We start from the raw sequence: 13,004 nt of genomic DNA on the forward strand, positions 1-13,004 counted from the left end.
CCCCGTCACTCTCCTCTTCCTCTCCAGATGGCGAACGAAGCAGAATTTGGATTACTGCTTCCTCATGATGTATGCCCAGTCTAAAGGGACCTACTATGTGCAGGTACAAAACATCAATCTTCCAGTATGCATCTGTTTACTGTTTTAAGAAATTAGTACATTCTGCAGTGTAAAATGAGAATCTGGAAGTGTGTAAACACTATGAACTGTTTGTTCTGGGAATAATAGTTGTCCGTGCTTGGAACTACGTTGCTCACAGGGCAGCCATTGCACATAACCTTCGAGCAGGTGGCACTCCACTTCACTTCATTTTCCACGCAAGACCTATCGTGAGGGTGACATGCCATAAATTAGCCTCAGTCGTCTCCCACAGCCGGGACTGCATTCGTGAGACCCGACGAACGCTTGCGTTTTGACATTAACACTCGATGCGGTTGTGTATTTTGACAGCGCAACTCGCTCTGAACTTCAAGGAGGTTCTCCTCTGGTGAAGGGCAGGGTAATCACTTCCACGTTAGTTCCCAGCCGGGGAAGGAAGTGGAAAGATGCAAACTCTGTTAGGCAGATGCAGATTAGGAGGGAGCGTTGTGATTAGGTTGGGATTTGGTTACCGTCTTCCTGCTGCTGTAAAACATCAGCCGTCTCTCCTTCCTGCCCATAATGTATGAGGATATGGTGACACACCACTAGGCTTCCATCAAAGTGTCTTCGGAACAAGAAGACAATCTGTATCCATTGAAGACGAGACTGAGGGAATGCAACGCATGTGTAGCATATGGCTCAGGCGCCAACGCTTGTTCCACGTGACATTGTGTGCTTTGATGAGAGCACAGAAACATTTGGTTCTGTGTTGCTCTGACATATTGTCTGAATGACTCCCGTCCCCTGGAGAGATGTGTTCCGATCTCATTCACAATGTGCCTTTGTACTCCTTAGAGAAAACAGGAGGCCATGTTAAAATAGCAGTAAAATCAGGGGCTACTCACCTTTCGACGTCCCATTTCTACTTTTAAAACCTAGATGTTCCATATTTATTGAAATTGACACTAGAATATATTAAAACAGACTGGTTCAAACACAGGTTTAAATCAACACATGTAACAGGTGCTTGAACAAACTGCCGCTCCTCATTACCGGGCAGACTTTAGCCACTGGGATAGAAACTGATGGAAACAGCCGTGTTTATTCCACCACCGGCTGGGGATAGGGTAACGGCCATCTGTTGCAGCCCAATGTATCACCCTGGCGTGGCATGCGACTCACAAAACATGTATCCGGGCTGTCTCCACCTCGGTTCCCACTCACGGGGGAGAAGAGGGGGTGAGAGGAAAGCAGGGTGAGATGGGAAGTGACAGGAGTTGCGTGGTCCCAGTTTTGGAGCCTCGCCTCAGAAAGGAGAGGAGAAGAGCGCATGTGACAGTTTATTTCTTCAGAATCACCTCATCTGTTTTGTGACACACAGAGCAGCTGTCACTCCTCTCACCACGGCAGGCTGTCCAGATGTCTTTTTTAATTTCTTCATTTTTTTTCTTCATGTTAATTAGTTGCAGTTGACCGGGAGGTCTTTGGTAGTTGTGTGTTTCATCTCCTGTTTAAGTCTACTGACTCGTTTGAAGCTAATTTTAAAGCTTTTTTTTAGGGGATAAAGGACATCGTTTTTATTGGTTTAGAGTATACACATGAAGCAATTAAGTCATTTTAATTGGAAATACAGTACCAGTCAAAAGTTTGGACACACCTACTCATTCAAGGGTTTTTCTTTATTTTTACTGTTTTCTACATTGTATACTAATGCTGAAGACATCAAAACTATGGAATAACACATATGGAATCATGTAGTAACCAAAAAAGTTTGCCTTGCCTTGATTTGCACACTCTTGGCATTCTCTCAACCAGTTTCACCTGGAATGCTTTTCCAACAGTCTTGAAGGAGTTCACACATATGCTGAGCACTTGCTGGCTGCTTTTCCTTCACTCTGCGGTCCAACTCATCCCAAACCATCTCAATTGGGTTGAGGTTGGGTGATTGTGGAGGCCAGGTCATCTGATGCAGCACTCCATGACTCTCCTTCTTGGTCAAATAGCCCGTACACAGCCTGGAGGTGTGTTGGGTCATTGTCCTGTTAGTTAAGTGTGCCTTGAATTCTAAATAAATCACTGACATTGTCTCCAGCAAAGCACCCCCACACCATAACACCTCCTCCTCCATGCTTCACGATGGTAACCACACATGCAGAGATCATCTGTTCACCTATTTGGACTGCACTTTCTGAGGCTGGTAACTCTAATAAATGTATCCTCTGTAGCAGAGGTAACTCTGGGTCTTCCTTTCCTGTGTCGGTCTTTATGAGAGTCAGTTTCATCATAGCAATTGATGGTTTTTGCGACTGCACTTGAAGAGTGTCTTAAAGTATGATGGACTGTCGTTTCTCTTTGCATATTTGAGCTGTTCTTACCATAATATGGACTTTGTATTTTACCAAATAGGGCTGTCTTCTGTATACCAACCCTACCTTTTCACAAAGCAACTGATTGGCTAAAACTCGTTAAGAAGTAAATACATTCCACAAGTTAACTTTTAGCAAGGCATACCTGTTAATTGAAATGCATTCCAGGTGACTACCTCATGAAGCTGGTTGAGAATATGCCAAGAGTGTGCAAAGCTGTCATCAAGGCAAAGGGTGGCTATTTGAAGAATCTCAAATATAAAATATATTTTGATTTGTTTTATACTTTTTTTGGTTACCTCATGATTCCATATATGTTATTTCATAGTTTTGATGTCTTCACTATTATTCTACAATGTAGAAAATAGTAAAAAAATTAATAAGAAGAATTTGGAATGAGTAGGTTTCTCCAAACTTTTGACTGGCACTGTGTACTGTATGCTGAACCATACAAATGTGTATTACATCATTTCACGCTGTCATCTATTTTGTGTAATGCTTTTGACCCCTTCCGGAGTTTACAATTATTCAGAAGTACAGGCCATATGTTTGCAATCACAAAAAGCCATTGCTACAAATTACACCTATTAGTATTTAATAAAATGTAATGACTGGGAATTGTAACGTTAATTCCCCTTTAATAAAGGAAATAAATGTTTAACTCTTTTCCTCCCCTTTTCTCTCCCTCAGCTGGAGGATGACATTGTAGCTCGTCCCAATTACTTCACCACGATGAAGAACTTTGCCCTGCAGCAGCCTTCCGAGGAGTGGATGATCTTGGAGTTCTCCCAGCTGGGCTTCATCGGTAAGCCTCAGCCTGTGCCAAAAGAGCTAGCCTAGCGCTACTGTTGTTAGTGTGAGTTAAAGAGCAACGACTCAGGGTGTTTTCACATTTGGTCCCTTTCAGACAATTTTTTTGGTTTGCTTAATTTTTGTGCAGTGTGAACACTTCAAAGGAACTCAGACCCCTCAAAAGAGCCCCCGAAGTGAACCGAGCTGAGACCATCTCGAGAGGTGGTCTGAGGGCAGTTTGCTTGAATTCCGTGGTCCGGTTCCCTTTTTTAGGACCATATGAATGCAAAGCTCACCAAGTTCACTTGTTATTATTATTATCCCTCACATTGGTGCCACAAAGAGAGAAGATGATAATATGCAGGTTTGGCAGAAAAAAGGTGTCCTGTTTTTGGATATTGATTAGCGATTGTCAAGGACGCACAGAAATTCCTAAATTAGGTTTTAGTTTAGATGATTTGTTTGCAGTATGTGATCTATAGGCTAAGATAGCTTCATACCCTGTTTATTGATTGTGGGGTTTAAAAAGTGTGAGAAGACAAGAACTTCGGTGAGAATCGCAACATAGATTACAAAATATTTTCTAGTTCTTAAAGGGGCAGTACAGTAACATACTTTGGGTGTACAATTTTCAATTACATCATTATTTATTCTGCAGTTATTCTATTGCAATTTATTATTTTACCAATAAAATGCACATGTTAATAGTATCTTCTGAATACAATTATTATGTCTCATATTTTAACTAAATGCAATCTATTAGCTTCCAAAATGTAAGTAGGTACAGTACCAGTCAAAAGTTAGGACACACCGACTCATTCAAGGGTTTTTCTTTATTTTTACTGTTTTCTACATTGTAGAATAATAGTGAAGACATCAAAACTATGAAATAACACATATGAAATCATGTAGTAACCAAAAAAGTGTTAAACAAATCAAAATATACTGCTCAAAAAAATAAAGGGAACACTTAAACAACACATCCTAGATCTGAATGAAAGAAATAATCTTATTAAATACTTTTTTCTTTACATAGTTGAATATGCTGACAACAAAATCACACAAAAATAATCAATGGAAATCCAATTTATCAACCCATGGAGGTCTGGATTTGGAGTCACACTCAAAATTAAAGTGGAAAACCACACTACAGGCTGATCCAACTGTGATGTAATGTCCTTAAAACAAGTCAAAATGAGGCTCAGTAGTGTGTGTGGCCTCCACGTGCCTGTATGACCTCCCTACAACGCCTGGGCATGCTCCTGATGAGGTGGCGGATGGTCTCCTGAGGGATCTCCTCCCAGACCTGGACTAAAGCATCAGCCAACTCCTGGACAGTCTGTGGTGCAACGTGGCATTGGTGGATGGAGCGAGACATGATGTCCCAGATGTGCTCAATTGGATTCAGGTCTGGGGAACGGGCGGGCCAGTCCATAGCATCAATGCCTTCCTCTTGCAGGAACTGCTGACACACTCCAGCCACATGAGGTCTAGCATTGTCTTGCATTAGGAGCAACCCAGGGCCAACCGCACCAGCATATGGTCTCACAAGGGGTCTGAGGATCTCATCTCGGTACCTAATGGCAGTCAGGCTACCTCTGGCGAGCACATGGAGGGCTGTGCGGCCCCCCAAAGAAATGCCACCCCACACCATGACTGACCCACCGCCAAACCGGTCATGCTGGAGGATGTTGCAGGCAGCAGAACGTTCTCCACGGCGTCTCCAGACTCTGTCACGTCTGTCACGTGCTCAGTGTGAACCTGCTTTCATCTGTGAAGAGCACAGGGCGCCAGTGGCAAATTTGCCAATCTTGGTGTTCTCTGGCAAATGCCAAACGTCCTGCACGGTGTTGGGCTGTAAGCACAACCCCCACCTGTGGACGTCGGTCCCTCATACCACCCTTATGGAGTCTGTTTCTGACCATTTGAGCAGACACATGCACATTTGTGGCCTGCTGGAGGTCATTTTGCAGGGCTCTGGCAGTGCTTCTCCTGCTCCTCCGTGCACAAAGGCGGAGGTAGCGGTCCTGCTGCTGGGTTGTTGCCCTCCTACGGCCTCCTCCACGTCTCCTGATGTACTGGCCTGTCTCCTGGTAGTGCCTCCATGCTCTGGACACTACGCTGACAGACACAGCAAACCTTCTTGCCACAGCTCGCATTGATGTGCCATCCTGGATGAGCTGCACTACCTGAGCCACTTGTGTGGGTTGTAGACTCCGTCTCATGCTACCACTAGAGTGAAAGCACCGCCAGCATTCAAAAGTGACCAAAACATCAGCCAGGAAGCATAGGAACTGAGAAGTGGTCTGTGGTCCCCACCTGCAGAGCCACTCCTTTATTGGGGGTGTATTGCTAATTGCCTATAATTTCCACCTGTTGTCTATTCCATTTGCACAACAGCATGTGAAATGTATTGTCAATCAGTGTTGCTTCCTAAGTGGACAGTTTGATTTCACAGAAGTGTGATTGAGTTGGAGTTACATTGTGTTGTTTAAGTGTTCCCTTTATATTTTTGAGCAGTGTATGTTTTATATTTGAGATTCTTCGAAGTAACTACCCTTTGCCTTGATGACAGCTTTGCACACTCTTGGCATTCCCTCATCCAGCTTCATCTGGAATGCTTTTCCAACAGTCTTGAAGGAGTTCCCACATATGCTGAGCACTTATTGGCTGCTTTTCCTTCACTCTGTGGTCCAACTCATCCCAAACCATCTGAATTGGGTTGAGGTTGGGTGATTGTGGAGGCCAGGTCATCTGATGCAACACTCCATCACTCTCCTTGTGAGAGCCAGTTTCATCATAGCAATTGATTGTTTTTGCGACTGCAGTCGAAGAAACTTTCAAAGTTCTTGAAATTTGACTGACCTTCATGTCTTAAAGTAATGATGAACTGTTGTTTCTCTTTGGTTATTTGAGATGTTTTTGCCATAATATGGACTTGGTCTTTTACCAAATAGGGCTATCTTCTGTATACCAACCATGCCTTGTCACAACACAACTGATCGGCTCAAACGCACTAAGAAGTAAAGAAATTCGACAAATTAACTTTTATCAAGGCACACCTGTTAATTGAAATACATTCCAGGTGACTACCCCATGAAGCTGGTTGAGAAAATGCTAAGTGTGTTGTCGTGTCTTTGGGGTACCATTAAACTGAAGACATGTTTATCAATTAACTCCCTGTAATTATTATCACGCGATTAAACTGATTAATCGTTTAATTGTAATTAACTAGGAGATCGGGGCACCAAGAAAAATATTCAGATTACAAAGTTATAATTTTCCTAATATAACTTTCCTATATTATAATATAGGCCGATTATCTTCTGGTTTAAATGATGTATTTTACCTCGCATTCAGTCTCATTCCAAACGTCGTAAATTGTTGTATCTGCACGAACCCAGTCTTTACTAAAATCATCCATACATCAATTGTCTTAAAATCATTTATTTACTACACTAAGTAATCAACAGAAAACATACAAACAGTAATTATCGTCACAAAGGATTGGTATAGTAATGTGCCCTAATGGCTAACAGGCATGGCTGGTCTGTTAGACAATGGGTCATAAACGGTCAGCTGAGAAGGTACACAGAGTTCATTAATATTAACAATTGACAATTGAAGGCTCACTCATTCGGGAACAATTGCAATCAATATATATTTACGCTCATGTGTCGTCGGGATCCTTGTTCGAGCGTTGTTCTGATGGAGAGTTCTCTCTCTCTCTCTCTCTCGGTTAGAATGGATCTTTCAAAGCGACATTCATTAATGTCGTTATAGAATGGATGTTTCGTTGGTCTTCGCGTTCGATGATATAATTTACTTAGCTGCAGACTAATAATTAATATCAAAGACTTGTTCTTATTCTGTCGGTCTCGATAGTCTAAAAGTTAACCACGTGGTATAGTTCACTTTCAGTAGAGGAATTGGATGGTAAAACCTATTGGCCATGGAGTGGAGGCCTGGTCTGGAGAAATGTAGCTCAGGGTATAGTTTTATAGTGACCCTTGAACAGGCTTGTCAAATGACGCCTGGTCCTCTCTGTGTTCCTTGGGGGGCGTGCCGATGGCTGAGTGAAGCTTGGTACAGAAATCCAATTCTATCACATTAACATCAGTACATAGCATCTCAATGTATTACAAATAGCTTTATCCTTATTAATACATTTTATACAACCATTATGATGCAAGTCTCATCGCTGAGGCTATTATATAAACAGTTTTATGGTAATATGGCTATATTGTCTCTTCTGAGTATCACAAAATTGTACCAAGTGGACCAGTTCGTAGCTGGATTCTTCACCAATCTTCCATACCTTCTCCAGAACACACATGTCGCTCGGTTCTCCAATTCTATGAGTTGGAAGAATTTCCTTTGTCTCTCTATGAAACATGTGGTAGGAGATTCTCCTCTTAGGGTTTTTACAACCCTTTCACACAGGGCCTGGGTTGGGGGGAAGGTAGGTTGGGGGATGGTACAAAGGGGAGGGGGTCAACTGATAGCCCTGTACCCAAAGAGGCCAACGTCATGACAGTGTGCAAAGCTTTAAACGAGTAGATGTGTCCAAACGTTTGACTGGTACTGTATATCTAGCTGTCCAATAACACATTCTGATTGAATGGCTTGTCCTGCACTTGGAAAAAGATTTTGGTTTCTTTCTAAACATAGCAATGTAAATGCAAAGAGGACTTGGTTCACAAAATAGTTAAAGTGAACTGGCAAAAGAGTTGAGTCCTCATTCAAAGGCAAGGTCACTGTGAATACAAAGAGAACTGAGTTCTTTTGACTTTTTACCGCATAGTACACTTTATAGAGGACTGAGATCGGTTCTTTGAAAGAGGACTATATATGAAAACACCCTCAGTGTCACCAAAGCAGTGTTACTACAGCCTAAAGAGCTAGCCCTACCACGTTACTGTTGAGTGCCTGTGTGTGCTAAAGAGCTATGTCTTCGATTGCAAAAATCCGGTAAATTTCCCAACAGTCCTAGGTTTTCAAGAACTCCTGGTTGATTTCTTGCTTATTCCCTCCTGATTCCAGGCATCTTCCAACCGGGTTTTTTGGAAAACCAGGGAATTTGGGGAAAGTTACCGTATTTTTGCAATCCTAGCTATGTCATCAATAGACTAGAGCCTCAAGAGCTAGTCCTAGCACCCTATTGTTGAGTGTGTGCTAAAAGGCCAATGTCACCAACTACGGCCAGAAGAACTAGCCAGGTGCTCTAATACTGAACGTTAAACATTTCTGAGTTAAGATTCTCACCAAGGCAGCCCCAAAAAAGGGACTTACTATGAACCCACAAGTAGGACACTGATACTTGATCACTGGGCTCGAAAGCCACTTGATTATTCATACGAATAATGCTGACAAATGGCAAAGGTAAGCTATTTTAGTCAGAAGGTTATAATCAAATCTACAGCTTGGCAGGAAAGTTGTTTCTAAGCTCCCTCCAACTTCTCAGAACTACATTTCAAAGTACCCACTTTGAATTAAAGCCAGCAAAGTAAATTAACGCTTTAACCTGCATTTGATCTCTGCTCTAATTATACTGCAGAGAGTAATCAATTACTTATATCTTCCGGAATCTTTCAGTGTGGGGTAGCTGGCATGTGAAAATACAGTGCTCTGTTGACTGGAGCTGAAGGAAATTGAATTGATTTTAGAGGCAAGGCCACAGTCTCGGTTAGTGAGAGCAGTTCCAACTTCCAATTAAAGTGAACTGAAGGGGAACATATTTTAAATGCAGCCAAAACTTTTCAGTGGTTGTGTTATCTTTGGTGAGAAAATGGGGAACACATGTGGTGTGTTTTCGGGGCTCGTGCGGAGCTAGTTGTTTCCGACCCAAAGTAAAGAGGTTTTGACAGCTAACACAGGGCCAGGTCCCAAGGTAAACGGAACCAAAGAATCCCCTAGCCGCTGTTCCGCAGGGTTTGACACGTGCCGGACACAGACAGACCCCATGGGGTCTATCATGTAGACAAGCTTTCTAAGTACACCCACTAACTCAGTATCAGAGTCAATTGTGTCTTTTGATGAAAACGAATAGTGATATACATTATCCTTACCACTCAGCACTCATCTATGACTGAAATAAAAACATGGTGCAGATTGATTTGAAATGATGAGCGGAAAATACCCAAATTAACTCTTCTCTGATGGTCTGTTTTTGTCATGGGACTCCTAATAGTCTGGCTGAAGCTGAATTCCACTTTATGACTGTGGACTTTGACATTTCAAACATTTCCATTCAGAGCTTAAGAGGGGTATGGTGTCTTGTGACTCTCTGCTGATCAGTAAAAAACAAATGACCGAATCCACTGAAAAGCCCCCAAGAGGCCACCACCGTGTGCTTTTTGTTTTGTTCTCTGATAATTGTGAAAGACGAGTATTGCAGTGGTGTGTATTCATGGATGCCAAGGGAAGCCAGGCTTCCTCAAAAAATGTACCAAGAAAAAAACATGCAAAATACTTTATCTTTCGTCTCTGTGTTTCATAAATGTCCTTCAATTCGCAAGAGGCTGAATGTATCTCACTGGAGAAAGCATCCGAGGGAACAAAACATCACCCCTCTGTCTCAGTATGTGTAGCGTATCTATCTGATGCTTTCTGGTCAGAAAGAGTATGACATTGTTGCCTCCCATAGTAGCATTTAAGTGCAAGGGAAGCCAGCGAGAATTTGGCCTACCTTGATAAAAAATAAATCAAATAATGGCCAATCAGTGTTGAGCTAAACTGAGTGAGCTCAGCTGTGAATGCTCCTGACGCACCCAAAAAAAGTGTCAAGGGAAGCCAGTTTGGATTTGGCTTCAGACCAATCACATCACAAGCCAAATGTCAATAATATATTTTTTTATTTATTGTTGCATCTCGTTGTGTCCCAAGGTAAACTGAAACAAATAATCCCATAGCCGCCATTATGGCAGGGTTTGACAGGTGCCGGACACAGACAGACCACATGGGTGACAGGCTAGCTAGCTAGCTAAAATCATCCCTCTCCTAAATTAGCCATGGAGATAGGGATTTGGTCTTGTGGTTTTACTTAATTCTCCGTGCTGGCCAATGATTATAACAGCGATTCTGATCCAGCCATAAGTTCCTACATTGTGCCCCTCGCCTGAGAGGATGGAAGTTCAACATGTAGCTAGATGTAGTATGCTAACGTTAACTAGCTGGCCTGGCACATCATTGCCCATAAAAGGAAGTTAGACTAGCGAGCAAGCGTCTTAGCTAGGTGGCCTAGGTCAACAAAAACTAAAAGTGTGAACTGTATGATAGAACGTTTAGGCATCATGAAAGAGAGGGGTATGGGATCTGCGTTTTTTTCTACTTGCACACACACACACACACACACACACACACACACACACACACACACAAATCAGTACCATGGATAGCCACATCATATTTAGCTTACGTTGATTGGACTAAATCATTTTTTTGTATCTTTTAGTTGTCACTGTATTAGACTAAGCATAGGTGATTTGATGATGTTGAAATGGTGCAAGAATATTGGCGGCAGCTCCTGTTTTCTTTGTGACTTGCGGTAACACTCCTTGGTTCTAAATCAATAGTTTAGTAGTCTTGACCATGCTGTAGGTCGTGTAACTGTTTGTTTACATGCAATATGTTTTGTGGACTTCACCAGAAAGATGTTGCTCTCCGGTTTTGTAATGAAACAAATGTGTGGTTGAATTTATTCTTCCACTATGTCTTCTTATGGTCTCAGCCTTACGCCTATATATCACGGTGGCAAGGCATATGAACTAACAGGTTATAGAGCAAACAACGCAATTATCACAACGCATACACTACCGTTCAAAAGTTTGGGGTCACTTAGAAATGTCCGACTTTTAATGGATATCTACATAGGCGTACAGAGGCCTATTATCAGTATCCATCACTCCTGTGTTCCAATGGCACATTGTGCTAGCTAATCCAAGTTTATAATTTAAAAGGCTAATTGATCATTAGAAAACCCTTTTGCAATTATGTTAGCAGAACTGAAAACTGTTGTTCTGATTAAAGAAGCAATAAAACTGCCCATCTTTAGACTAGTTGAATATTTGGAACATCAGCATTTGTGGGTTCGATTACAGGCTCAAAATGGCCAGAAACAAATAACTTTCTTCTGAAACTCGTCAGTCTATTTTTGTTCTGAGAAATGAAGGCTATTCCATGTGAGAAATTGTCAAGAAACTGAAGATCTCATACAATGCTGTGTACTACTACTCCCTTCACAGAACAGTGCAAACGGGCGCTAACCAGAATAGAAAGAGGAGTGGGAGGCCCCGGTGCACAACTGAGCTAGAGGACGAGTACATTAGTGTCTAGTTTGAGAATCAGACTCCTCACAAGTCCTCAACTGGCAGCTTCATTAAATAGTACCTGCAAAACACCTGTCTCAACATCAACAGTGAAGAGCCGACTCCGGGATGCTGGCCTTCTAGGCAGAGTTGCAAAGAAAAAGCCATATCTCAGACTGGCCAATAAAAAGAAAAGATTAAGATGGGCAAAAGAACACAGACACTAGACAGAGGAACTCTGCCTAGAAGGTCCGCATCCCGGAGTCGCCTCTTCACTGTTGACGTTGAGACTGGTGTTTTGCTGGTACTATTTAATGAAGCTGCCAGTTGAGGACTTGTGAGGCGTCTGTTTCTGAAACTAGACACTCTAATGTACTTGTCCTCTTGCTCAATTGTGCACCAGACATTACCGGAAACAACGTCGCCTATGGGCACAAACCCACCGTCACTGGACCAGAGAGGACAGGCAAAAAGTGCTCTTCACTGACGTGTCACGGTTTTGTCTCACCAGGGGTGATGGTCGGATTTGCGTTTATCGTCGAAGGAATGAGCGTTACACCGAGGCCTGTACTCTGGAGCGGGATCAATTTAGAGGTGGAGGGTCCGTCATGGTCTGGGGCGGTGTGTCACAGCATCATTGGACTGAGCTTGTTGTCATTGCAGGCAATCTCAACGCTGTGCGTTACAGGGAAGACATCCTCCTCCCTCATGTGGTACCCTTCCTGCAGGCTCATCCTGACATGACTATGCCACCAGCCATACTGCTCGTTCTGTGCGTGATTTCCTGCAAGACAGGAATGTCAGTGTTCTGCCATGGCCAGCGAAGAGCCCAGATCTCAATCCCATTTAGCACGTCTGAGATCTGTTGGATCGGAGGGTGAGGGCTAGGGCCATTCCTCCCAGAAATGTCCGGGAACGTGCAGGTGCCTTGGTGGAAGAGTGGGGTAACATCTCACAGCAAGAACTGCCAAATCTGGTGCAGTCCATGAGGAGGAGATGCACTGCAGTACTTAATGCAGCTGGTGGCAACACCAGATACTGACTGTTACTTTTGATTTTGACCCCACCTTGTTCAGTTACACATTATTCCATTTCTGTTAGTCACATGTCTGTGGAACGTCTCAGTTGAATCTATGTTCATACAAGTTTTTACACATGTTAAGTTTGCTGAAAATAAACGCAGTTGTCAGTGAGAGGACGTTTCTTTTTTTGCTGAGTTTATAATATGTTATATTGTCTATGAGAGAACCACCCTAAGTGTTTCACCAAATAGGGGACTATTCAAAGTTTTCCACTCTGACATAGTCCCTCTCTCCTCCATGATTAACAAGACTTCTTTCTCTCCCTTTCTCTCTCTGACACACACACATGGAGAATCCCCCTCACACGGTCAGTCGTATTGCTCCCCCTAATGGTTAAGGGTAGATTAGGAGAGGGCAAGCTGATCTGAGATCTGTGC

General features: G+C 42.8%; 1 protein-coding gene across 1 annotated transcript in view; it reads left to right on the forward strand.

Annotated features, from left to right (window-relative positions):
- LOC115171006 (alpha-1,3-mannosyl-glycoprotein 4-beta-N-acetylglucosaminyltransferase B) overlaps positions 1–13,004 on the forward strand; it is a 161,887-nt gene that overhangs the window by 128,271 nt on the left and 20,612 nt on the right. The window contains exons 7-8 of the mRNA XM_029727457.1: positions 28–103; positions 3,138–3,252. Of these exons, the coding sequence (XP_029583317.1) occupies positions 28–103; positions 3,138–3,252 (191 nt within the window). The remainder of the gene's footprint in view (positions 1–27; positions 104–3,137; positions 3,253–13,004) is intronic.

This window comes from Salmo trutta, chromosome 3, assembly GCF_901001165.1.
Source record: "Salmo trutta chromosome 3, fSalTru1.1, whole genome shotgun sequence".
Taxonomy (NCBI): Eukaryota; Metazoa; Chordata; class Actinopteri; order Salmoniformes; family Salmonidae; genus Salmo; species Salmo trutta.